The sequence below is a fragment of the Bemisia tabaci genome, chromosome 1 (genome assembly GCF_918797505.1).
Source record: "Bemisia tabaci chromosome 1, PGI_BMITA_v3".
Lineage (NCBI taxonomy): Eukaryota > Metazoa > Arthropoda > Insecta > Hemiptera > Aleyrodidae > Bemisia > Bemisia tabaci.
In genome coordinates this window covers 74,862,791-74,875,047 of record NC_092793.1, presented here as the reverse complement: position 1 = coordinate 74,875,047, position 12,257 = coordinate 74,862,791, and the positions used below count along the sequence as shown (strand labels likewise).

General features: G+C 33.6%; 1 protein-coding gene across 3 annotated transcripts in view; it reads left to right on the top strand.

The window, feature by feature from the left end:
- Mekk1 (mitogen-activated protein kinase kinase kinase 4) overlaps positions 1 to 12,257 on the top strand; it is a 35,500-nt gene that overhangs the window by 18,318 nt on the left and 4,925 nt on the right. For all 3 annotated transcript variants that reach the window (XM_072306163.1, XM_072306164.1, XM_072306165.1), the window contains 15 exons: positions 203 to 466; positions 1,518 to 1,638; positions 1,996 to 2,220; positions 2,869 to 3,024; positions 3,217 to 3,362; positions 4,017 to 4,118; positions 4,623 to 4,803; positions 5,796 to 5,951; positions 6,227 to 6,442; positions 6,726 to 6,928; positions 7,669 to 7,718; positions 8,521 to 8,706; positions 9,722 to 9,909; positions 10,440 to 10,608; positions 11,127 to 11,249. In XM_072306163.1, coding sequence (XP_072162264.1) covers positions 203 to 466; positions 1,518 to 1,638; positions 1,996 to 2,220; positions 2,869 to 3,024; positions 3,217 to 3,362; positions 4,017 to 4,118; positions 4,623 to 4,803; positions 5,796 to 5,951; positions 6,227 to 6,442; positions 6,726 to 6,928; positions 7,669 to 7,718; positions 8,521 to 8,706; positions 9,722 to 9,909; positions 10,440 to 10,608; positions 11,127 to 11,249 — 2,486 coding nt within the window. The remainder of the gene's footprint in view (positions 1 to 202; positions 467 to 1,517; positions 1,639 to 1,995; positions 2,221 to 2,868; positions 3,025 to 3,216; positions 3,363 to 4,016; positions 4,119 to 4,622; positions 4,804 to 5,795; positions 5,952 to 6,226; positions 6,443 to 6,725; positions 6,929 to 7,668; positions 7,719 to 8,520; positions 8,707 to 9,721; positions 9,910 to 10,439; positions 10,609 to 11,126; positions 11,250 to 12,257) is intronic.

Genomic DNA, 12,257 nt, shown 5'->3' with positions numbered 1-12,257 from the left:
GTCTAAATTGAATCAACAGAACTTAAACATCCTTGGGAGGAATGTGGAATTTAGGAAGGAAGCACTATATGCCCAAAGCAAATTTTTGAATAATCAATGGTGCTTCACCTAAAGTTTTAGCTGCCATCTAACCTTTAAAACTGTTCACTTATGATTTTGTCCATTCTTTTTTTATTTTATTTTATTTTATTTTTTTTTGTAGCTCTGTGAGTAGCGATAGTCATGGATCCTCTTTGTCAATGTCTACCGACCCATCAGAACCTGCTACTTCAAATCACTCAGACGAAACAACCGCTGACGAAGACTTTGAATATAATTTTTCTGGATTATATTTTTACCGAGTAGGAGAGAAAAAATATGAATTAGACTATTACAACCTGCTGCCTGATATTCGCCAGCATTTTCACGAGAATGGCAATAATCCCTCGCAAGATCTCAAGTGCTCATTCCCAATGAGCGCCTACAGGTATGTAGTTTTTCTTGTCGTTCATTTTCCTAGGTTTTACACAGATGAACCAAAGTTTATCAGTTCTTAAGTCATGAAATGAATGGGTAAATAGATAAAGTCTAATTAAATATCTTTTTTCTGTTCACTTTTTCTTCCCCAAAATTTCACGGGAAAAATGCCTGCATGAAAATGTTTGAAATCGACTTCGAAACTGGATTACTCAAGATGCCCGTGGAACGACTCTGGCGCTAACCATCTAAATCTTATGTCTGCTGGACTAATGCAGATGGAATCTTGGAGGTTAGGAAAGAAAAAGAAAAGTTTTTTTTTCTATCTTGTCATCATGTCTTGTGATTTTGCCAAATTTGAAAGTACATCAGCTCATTTCAATGGCATTGGCGTTTCAGTATTTCTTAATGGTCGGCAGTGGGGTGGCCCAAAGAGAGACACAAAAAAATCTAACTGAAATAGATGAACAACCTAGCAAACTGCTACAGACTTTCTGTATGTATTTCAAAGGAACGAGGAGGATAAAAATGCTTAACAATGATAGGAATCACGAGGGAGAAAAAATGTACTTGATTGTTTGTTTATTCAAATTAGGTTTTCTAACATTTCTTTCTTGGCTAATCTGGTCGCTAGCAAAGAAGAAAAACTACCCACAGACACTGGAAATTTGAAAAATCTTGTTACAAACTTCGCAAGTTGCTTACTGAAGAGAATACATATTTCAGACTTTTTTGATGCGGTCATAGTGATTTCTAAAAATTCATTAGAATAATATAGGTCTCCCTAATTTAGCAAAAATCTAATTTTTATCTCCTGATGTGTGTGCCTAAATAAAACCAAAAATGGCTAAAATGAAAGAGCACATGTTTAAGACCCTCTTTCTCAACTTTCGTTTCTAGATAAAATGTTCCCTCGATTTTTCTTAAGATCCTTTTTTGAGTCCATGGCAGTTTTCGAAATGAGGAAAGCATTCCTTCAAAAAAATTCTCATCTTATACCTGGCAAATTTGAAGATTTTTTTAAAGCTTATTTTTCACTTTTGTATGTTTTTTCCCCCCAGGAAGTACATCAAGAACAACTTAAAAACCAAAGGAATCAAAAGAGCATTTAATTTCATCGAAAAATTAGAAAATACTGTTTTGCAAAAAATTAAATGGTCCCTAATGGAATTAACCGAAGAGGTAGGTTGATTCAATTATTTTATTTTTAATACAATCTCCTTTTTGGAGCTTGGTACAGGTCAATAATACCATTTGAGGTAAGCAAAAGAACATCAAGAAAGTAAAGTTTAAAAATAAAAAATACTCAAGTGATTTTTTAGCTTCTGAAAAATAAGTACAAAATGACGAAAATTTCAAGATAAATTTAAAACCAAAACTTAGACAAACAAGTTCATTTTCAAATTCATTTTTATTTTATAACCTGTATTCCTGACTTATTATCAGAAATCAACCACAGAATGCCATTTCATATTTCTGTAAAAAAGGAGTAATCCCTTCTTTCTGTTAATTTATGTCCGTTTGTTTCATTTGAACTAGGAGTGGGAAAAAATTGAGAACACCAGCGACAACTGTGATATTAGTGAAGAGCTTGAACTGAAAAGACACGGTATGTGCAGTGAAGAAGCCCAATCATTATGCCTACCTGGATACCGTTCTTGTTTCTTATTTATCGCCCGAATCCCATTGTGCGTGATACACACTTTTCTGTTGATGAGGCTTAATATGAGACCGGAAAAACCTAGTTTGTTGAGTATTCGCCAGGTATGAGCTCAAAATTCTACTCACTTTTTTTGTTTATTGTAGTGTATTTGGTTTTCTTTTAGTTGTGTAAGCCAAAATTTTCTCATAATCACTCGTCAGTGACTTGCGCCTCTAAGCATTTAAGGGCATGTCCAACTGTCTCCTCGACCTTGCAACTGCCAAAACAAATGTTACTAAAATGTTGTCATATTAGTTTTAGCAGTAACGTTGCGGCCACGTTTTTGCAACCATTTTTTACTGGACTGGTAGCTTTTAAAAAAATGAAAGTATAGATTTTTATCGATTTTTTGTTAACTTTTAATTTCATTCACTTCTTCTGGTCAAAATCACCGTAATAATATAACCAAGAAGATTCTAAATATCATCTAACATTCTAAAATATAGCATTTCCAAGTTTAAGGTTTCTGATTCCCTTTTGTTCCTCCATTCATTCTCACGTTTACATCTTTTTCAAACTTTTCTCAAAATTTAATGAATCGAGTACAGAAAATATGCAAGTAATGTAAAATTCGCTTTTCCTAATTTTTTTTTTTTTTTTTTCTTTTTTTTTTTATTCTGCGCAAGGAGCATTTTAATTTTTTAGTTCTACCTCCTCCTCTTTTCTATTATTTTCAGTCGATTTCATTTTCCCTCCTCATTTCTGTTTAGTTAATCTGTGAATTGAAAGAAGGTTTGAGGCTCGCTGTAACCGTTCGGAAACATTACTTGGAGCAGTTTGAGGCAGCCACCCGAGGTGCTCCCCCAGATGTTAAGGTCGACTCGTACATTGACTCGTTTGACCAAACAACGCAGAATGTCTTAGAGGTAAGTTTCATTTTTTTAAGAATCCAATCATTAATTCTGTTACATTGCCTAATTTATTGCATGTAGTCTGCTTTTTGACTGACTCATCATTCTATTTCTGAAGAGTTGGAGTTATTTTTATTTTTATTTTTTATTTTTTTTTTTTTTATTCATTTAAATTACAGTATCATCTAAATTCATTTTTTATTCCAGATCTATTTAAAATATCTGTATCAGTGGGTGTCTATGATTCAACAAGAGCAGGTCTGGAAGAATGTTCTGGAAGAAGAATGGGGTTTTGCCAAAAATATCTCTCCTCACATTCCTGGTGGTTTAGCCCTGGTGGGCAGTAGTTTTTGGTAAGAATTTTCTTTTTTCATTTTATTTAGTATATTTTTAATAACATCCCTGTAAGACTCATCTTGAGAATCACCACTTTATTTTGAATTGCTGTCAGCAGTTTACGTTTACAATAATTCTATCAAAGTTCTTAATTTCTAATACTCTCAAAAATCTATGAAAAGCATTTAAAATGCAAAATTATGACTTCAATCCGCCCTTCCCTCAGCAACTAATTCTCTAAGATCTTTCTTTTGAAAGTGAAATAAGAATAAATTCTTCTGAGATCCGCACAAGCAATAGTTCTAAAAATGTACATTATGCACATTTAATGTAATGGGGCATGCTAAGGATGTCGGAGTGCAAGCCAGTAAAATGCGTCTACCTGTTACAAAATCTAAGCGCAAGTGAGTTCAGTGATATGTAATAAACTTGTTTAAGTGGAATAAAAACCTACCAGAAAAACGAAAAATCCAAGTTCAGAATGGAGAAACTGCGAAAAATGTAGTCTAAGTTTTGAGGAAATTAAAGGAAAGAAAATCAGTGTAGAAGACCTGTTGTGCTTTATGTTTTGAACGAGAAAGGTAGATGTATGTCTTTTTTGTAAGTGATGTCAGACTTTTCATTATTCTAGTCAGTGTGTAAAATGTTTTGTTCTTCCGTTCTCTTTACAGCCTTGTCGCTCGAACAATTTTCCAAGGAATTGACAACCTTTTTCGCTCTAGTGTGGATGAATTGGTCAGCAAGCTGAAAAATGCCGGTCCATCAGAAATAAAGTAACTTTTACTTATTACTAAAAATATACATGAAGCACTACCACTACTTGTTGGTAGCTTGACACTTAAGTGTTTCAGTATCAACTGTGGTTGACACCTTATGAGTGAAACGGCTTTGAATAAATTTATCATTAATGCTCAAGTTGCCATGCAATTCAAGAAGGATTTTCATTTTTGGCTCATTTTTCGTTTCATTGTGTCCTTAGATGTTTGCAAACTAGATTTATGGCTAGCAAACCTGAAATAGCTATAATCTAAGTATCAGTCTTGGAACAGAGTGGAATTTTTTTTTAAATTTTTTAAATGGTAGATGTAAAAGCTGATTGCCTATCCTGAAGTGAGGGATTGGAAATTTTGTCTCTCCCCTCTTGCAGGAGCCAATATTTCTAATTTTAGGATAATAGAGTATGTAGTCGATTTTTAACATTTACAATTTGTGTTTGCCATTGAAATTTGTCCTGCCGTGAGCTAAAAGTAGATAACTTTTATGTATTTTGATTACAGGCATGAAATGTTCCGAGCGCTCAGAGCAGTTCAGTCTTTAGTTGGCATAACGCGAGAAAGAGCATTACGCTCCATATGTCTTGTGAAAATTCTACGCAAAGACCTCGAAAATGTTGATCAAGAAAACACCAGACTTTCTCTACACTACAATGTGATTACAGATGCCCTTGTTCAATTGAAGGTAAGCAGTCATTGAATATCGAAGTTTAGTAAAGTTAGTTTAATCTAATTTTAGTAAAATCTTGAAAACATTGGAAATTCACCAAAAATTTAATGATGACAATTGACAATAATATAAATAAATAATATGTTGATTGGAGTGTTGTTGGTTGGTAGAATTGCCTGGGCCCTACAGTTCAAGAATCCGTTGTTTTAAGTATGTCAAGTATCGTCGGGTCATTTCTCAGTATATTGATCATATTGATTAATTTGTTTGTAATTGCAGTTTCCAGTTTTTCATTAATTTTTTCATGTTCTGTTTATCTTTGTTTTAATTTATTTTACTTACATTAAATTTTGATCAAAACTCTTAATAAATCTAATAAAGTATCGGCTGACTTTACTCAATGCCAATGCCCTGTTAGTAATACTGGCTACTGAAACTACTCCTGAAGATAAAAGATAAAAAATTATAAATTTCTCGGTGACCAGTTTCTACCAGCCAATTCAGCAGTGAAAACTTATAAAATGTAAAATGTTCATCAGGAACATGTCAAATAATATGCTTAGTTGCAACATTATGCTACATTAGCTTTCAATGGCAAAAATGTGCAAAATTTGAAACATAACATCTTTTTTGTATAATTTGCTTTGTTTTTGAAGAGTCATTTGTTATTTTTCTTTGCCACCAATAAATAAATATTCCTAATTTCCAAGAAATAACTATGGTTGAACAACTTCAACAAACTTCTGGCGAACTTGTGTGCAGTTATTTGACAGCCTTAATTTTTGCTTCATGCAATTAGTTTCAAGCAAGCCTAAATTATTTTGTTGAACTGACTGTACTCTGTTTGCAGAACCACTTTGGCTAAAATCCAAAACAAATCTACCTGTCCAGGCAAAGTCTTATATTTGTGGTGTGTCTCTGATGTATTTTATCCTTCAAATTCTAGTTGTCATAACGTTTTCATTTTTTAAAATATTTCTGACATCCATATCCTTTTCTGATTTCAGCAAGAAACGTGCACTCTATGCGTGACAATAAAATATGTAGTGAAGCAAATAGAAAATTCCTGCGTTATTCCTAGTTCCCTGGACGAAATTGAAAATTGTGCCTTGCGGTCTCGAATTCGAGAAGTACTCAACCAATTGTTTAAGTTTGCTTTTGAGGTAGGTTATTCTATGGTTTCATTTATCTTTGAAACATAAGAGGTCTGTTGAAAGATCCAAGAATTGCCTTTGAAATAGGTGTCTCTAAAGTAAATATTAAGGGGAAACGAGTTTCGAAGCTTTGAAAAGTTCAAACTACCTATTTAACTGAACAAAAGAGGCTGGAAGTGCTTTGTCTTCCCCAATTCTGTTTGAAAGCACCTCTTTTACTGACTACACTGATGAACTAGTGATGTATTAAATTATTTTTCATTGTGCTTTTTCGTGTGTTGCAGTATTACAAGGAAGTTTTTCGAATGACCTCAAATTGTATGCATACTCAGTTTTCGGAATGTATAATTGGTTTGGCCAACTTATGGATCAATTTCGTCAAAGAGCGTTGCGAACAGGGTAGAGGCCTGAAACCAAAATGGGCGACTCAGGGACTGGACTATCTTGTCGTAGCATGCGATCCTCAACATACTGATTACCTGTCTGATGAAAAATTTCAGGTACTCTTCTGATCTTAGTCTTTGCTTAGAAATATTGAACTTTATGAGGGTAATACCTAATATTTACTTTCAATCATCTGTTGTAGTTTTTGGTGGTCTGATTTCATTACTGAAAGGTTTGGAGTCTTATCAAGTAGAGTTAGGTGTTCAATGACTAGTTTTTCTCAAAACACTAATTTATCATACATTAGTAAGAGAACAGAAGTTAAGGATTGACTAGTATTTCTCTTTCAACTCTGGTTGATGCCTCATTGACCTAAAATGTTTTTCTCTTTGATTGCAGTCTTTCAAAGCAGCTGTCGAAGATATCATCGATTATATCGTTGGAACGCAAGATAACCATTCTCCTCATATATGCAAAAAACTTCTCTTCAACTCATCTCCAAGAAGTCAAGCGTCAACTCCTCCAATTTTCCCGGCAGCAGGAACTCCACGATTCAGGCGGCGATACGATGGTAGTCACTCAATCAACGGTTATGAAAAACGGTATGATATACAGAAATCACAAATGAAGGCTTTGATGCAAATCAAATCCAAAAACTCAGCCCTGTGTGAAAAGACCAAGAGTGCTCATTTAAATGTAAATGCCATCAGTTGTATTTCAGAGGTCCTTTAAGTTAGACTAGACAGGGATAATGCCATGTGTCTGTCTATAACAATAAACTGAAAGTAGCAGATTATATCCGAGTCAAATTTTTGTGGATTGTTTGAAAAATTTGAATTAAAAGACCTAAGAACATTTACATTATCCGGTGAAATTTTGCAGTTTTTGCGCATTGTCTCTCTCATTCTTTCTTTTTTTTTGTAAAATATAAGTGTAGAGGGAGGAAAATTCACGAACTTTTCAAGATGATAAAGTATGCTTTGAAATTCATAATCACCATTGTTTGTCAAAAGTTTCGATTTCATACGCGTTTTGCCTGTTCACCGCTTGGCTGATCATGGGAGTCTCTGATGATGGTGGGATGGTAAACGGGTGGAACGAGTCCAAAACCCAAACTTTTTAACGGACATGAGTGATTATATTTTTTAAAATGTTTAAACTTAGTCAACGTCAAGTTAGGTCATTTATACAGAAAATATTTGCCCCAAGTTTCAACTTTTCCAAGCAGAAGTTGGGAATATATTGTCTTACATTCACTTCGTTTCAATTATCTTCAATTTTTCTCTTTAGCTTCGTGTAGTTAGTTAACCACTTTTACCTCATGTGCCCATGTTTGTTTCAGGTTATCTGTCGAAAGCTGTGAAAACTCTCCGTCTCCGGAAATTACTTTTGGTAATTATTTTATAGATGTGGTTGGTAGTAAACCCTTTCATCAAGCTAATCCTTCACTTACACCCCAACTTATTACTCATTAATTTAGCATATCTTTTCCCAAAGTCTGCGCCATTCATGAACACCACTGCCATTGTCTAGAAATGTTCCTCAATTTTTTCAGCAATTTAAAAATAGCAAGACAGAACAAATCTTACCAACCGACCCAAATAAATCTAGTCCTTGATTGAACCTTGAGGGTATCAAACTCTTTTGTAATGGTCAAATGTCTCCCAACTGTTAGAATTTTATAATGTATATTTGCAGAATGTTTTGATAAAATTGAGATTTTGATAATAGCAATAGATTAAACATTTTGAAATTGGTTTTTTTTCAATAATTTTCAGTGTTCTCTTGTGTCCTCCCAAAGAAAGGGAAAATCTATTTTTAGCAGCAATTGGGGGTGTTAAATTCTCAAAAGACAAAAATTAATTAGCTTCTAAGAGTTCAGCTTCTCTCTCGGAAAATGGGTTTCTCCTTTTATTTGAAGTCAAGAGAAAATTGAACGGGTATCGTTAGCTTCTGCAATCGGTACTCATCATATTTAATTTATAGAAAAAAAAAGAAAAAAAATTTAATTTATGGATTTTACTGCAGGAATACAAATAACATTTATGGAATTCAAAAATCAGTGTAAATTTTTGTATTGATTTGAGAATTAAACTCTGAAATGTTCATACTCAATCTCGTATCAGCCTTGATACTTCATCGTAAAATTAGATTTCATCTTCGTTCACTTTTATTATTTTCTGTTGTTTCCCAGAGCCACTGTCACGTCGCGGTAGAGTTCAGTCAGCAGTTAAGTCACTTGATAGTGCCATTGAAAAAAGACTGAAAAATGAGAACAGGATTGGAGAAGTCTGTGAAACCTACAACTCCACACTCAATATTCACAGCTTTGTCAAGTACCATACCATCAACTTCAGTTGGCAGCGTGGGATCAAAATCGGTAAAACGTAGTTCCTTTTCATTTCCTCAGTTCCCCTGTTATTTCGCCTCTCTTCCCTCTGGAGTTGTCAATTTGAACCCATCTTTACACTACTTTATTTTATTTGGGAGCTTTGAATTAGTAAGTAATTCAATCTTCACTTTGAACATTTCATGCATCGCAATTATATAGATCCCGAAACTGAGAGCATTTAAATCACATTCAAGAGAAATATGTGCTGTCAAAAATTGTTTACATATTGTGCATCTAGCATTTTCAAAATCGTAACAACATAAAGTGTAAATATGTATGAAGTCGCTCCTACAACGCACTCTGGCGTTCTGCGACACCCTAACGCCACATATGCCTCTCCTTGAGGTTGTCGGGCAACTGACGCTGCAACATCAAAATGTAAAATCGCAAAACGTATCATTTTGTAAAAACTTTTAATAATGTGAAATGAAATCATCGGAGAGAAACTTATTCCCCTCCATACGGACTATCAAAAGCACTGCATGAGCTGTGACATTATGTCGGTAACCATCTCAGCGTTTCCATACTTTTTTTTTAAATTTTTGTGTATATTTTATTGAAAATGTTAAGGATACATCCTCATAATAGAAGACCAAAAATTCTAAGAGTAACCCTTGACACACAAAATAGAAATACAAAATAATAAAAAAAATGTTGGAAATTTTTTTGGAAAACTTCTTTGGAAAGCGTGTCAGTCGACCTTTCAGGTTTCCTTCCTTTTTTTTAGCCTTACCTTTTACGTTTCTATCCTTTTTTCTTGTATTTTTAAGCAGAAGAGGCATAAATGGTAACATTTTTAGATAATTCTTAGTTAGTTTGTTAATAATTAAATGGGCCACAGACTCAAATTGTATTTGTTAAACTTGGCTCATAAAACTTACTGCTCCAAATAATGGGAAGTTGGTTAGCGCTCATTTAGTTATTGAGAAGTAATGAACTCTGTAGGAAATGAATGTGGATGCATCATGATAGAAGCCCTAAAATGTTTGGTTTGTGTTATTAGGTCAAGGCAGATTTGGCAAAGTTTACACTGTTGTCAATCATGAAAACGGTGAGCTTTTAGCAATGAAAGAACTTCAACTTCAGCCCAACGATCACCAAGCTGTCACAAAAGTGGTCCAAGAGCTAAATATCTTTGAACGAGTCAACCATGAAAATCTGGTCCGTTACTATGGTGTTGAAATTCACAAGGTACGTTACAGTGGCATTACATAAACTCATCGAAATTGTCGAAAACAAAAGTAGCAGCATTTTCATTTTGTTTGTAGATTTTTTTTTTATGCAGGTAGAAGAGAAATGTTTTGAGAGAGATAAGTAATACATTTTCTAACTTGAAATGAACTTTCCTGTAAATTTCTTCTGCACTATTGATGTTTTAGCCTCTTTTATATCAGCCATTCATATGTTGTTTTACAGTTCCAACATTAAAGTTTTTCTTAAATTTTGTCAAACACTCAAAGTTATTTTTTTATTTATTTTTTTCTACAGATATGTAACATAAAAAAGAGTTGTTTTGTATTTCTTTTATGTAATTTACGATAAATGCATACAATGAATCATGTAAAACTTACAGGTAAATTGCGCAATAAAAAAGAATCTACCAAGATTAGCTAATTTTCCTTAATTAGTGATTATTTTTGTCAGAGCATTGTTTCAGGCAGATTACCACTTCTTCATTCTACTAGTGTTTTAAAAGTCAACTTTTATGATTAAATTTTCAGGAAGAAATGTTGATTTTCATGGAGCTCTGTCCTGAAGGAACTCTAGAAAACTTAGTTGCCAGTATTGAAGGTGGTTTCCCAGAGTCCATCATCCGAGGATATATGCGCCAGCTTGTTGCAGGGGTTGATTTTCTCCATCAGCATGGAATTGTGCATCGTGATATAAAAAGTAATAAGCTCAACTTTTTCAATATACCATTTGTTTTATTTTATCTCCGAATTTTTTCAAGTTTTTCTATTTTTTTTTTTTTTTTTTTTTTTTTTTTTTTTTTATTGATTTGCGCCAGTATCAAAACATATTAGATATCAAGTTTCTAGGCGAAAAAATTTCGTACACTCTCTCGTGGAATATTTTAATCTATTGTTCAAAATAATCAAAAAAAGGTTATTTCCTTCACAGCCGTGTAAGCTGTCTAAAGCTTTTAGGCTTTGCCACTTTATGAAGGGGGCAAAAAGCTCCAGGCTATCAGACATTTCATGCAGTTTGAGAACCATTTCCTTATGTTTTCCCCTAACAATCCAATGATATTCAAGCACAACCTACAAAGTTTAAAAAATCAGTGGGTTGCACAAATGACTCTATTTTTTAATTTTAAGTCCAGAAATATTTCACATACCACCCTCCAAATTTCCAACTTAAAAAATGTATGTTTGTTTATTTATCCCTTCATTTATTTTTTGCCTCAGGTGCCAATATATTCCTAACCAAAGAAGGGCGTTGTTTGAAGCTTGGTGATTTTGGAAGTGCTGCTAAAATGAAAGCACATTTGACTGTTCCCGGGGAATTAATTGGCTTCGTTGGAACGCAAGGTCAGTAATCCATCCCATTTTTCTTGTAAAGTTTCTGCATTTTTTTTGCCTCTATAAACGAATCCAATAGCTAGCCATAGAGACTCCTATTGAAATAGTACTGCAAATTACTGTACAATAGACAGGAAATTGTACAGAGTGGAATCACTAAGTAATCCACGTCCAAACTGCAAGATATTATTTAATGATTAATTGACAGATTTAATCAGTGGTGATTCTTGAAAGTTTGCAACACTGTTTTTCCTTTATTTAAATCCATTAAAAATATCGATTTCACTGCCTCACCAAGAATCGATTAAATATTTTACATAAAGTTCAATGGAGGATAAACAATTTTGCCAACTTCCCAGAATCACTTGATGAACCTACCAACATCAGAAGTTGCCTAATTTCCTCTTATGTTTTATCTTTAAAATCGAAAACTAAGCAACACTGAAAATTTGAATTCTATGTATATATTTTCTTATTCAAGGGTCAACTCATATATCGACGGTGTAAGTCGGCAATCACATAACTCGGTTTGCGATGTCGCAGACTTCGTATCATACTTTAGTTCTTAAATGGAAAACTACTCAACGGCAATTCTTCAAAAGTGCCATGATTTTTCTTCTCTGTGCGAAGAAAATTCTGCATAAACTTCAAGGGATGATGTCAATTTGTTCTCCTTTAAAAAAATAACATAGAGGCGGAGACTTTCAGACACTGCAAATGAGTTATGTGATTGCCAACTTACACCGTCGATATAGTCGTTTCTATGCATTAAATAGTTTTGTTTTCTGTCAAAAAACTAAAACAAGAGAGAAAATTAGGCAGTGTGAAATGTGCGTAGGATCCGCACACTTCCATCCTAATAAAATGTTGTTAGTTCACTATACATTGAACCTAAACTATGTTAAATATGGACTATACAACTTCCAATTTAAAGCAAATTGATATTAGTATGTCAAAAATATCAGTTTTCATTGAAAATTGTTGCAGTTCTCAAGATGCATTGTTTCAGAATTAAGT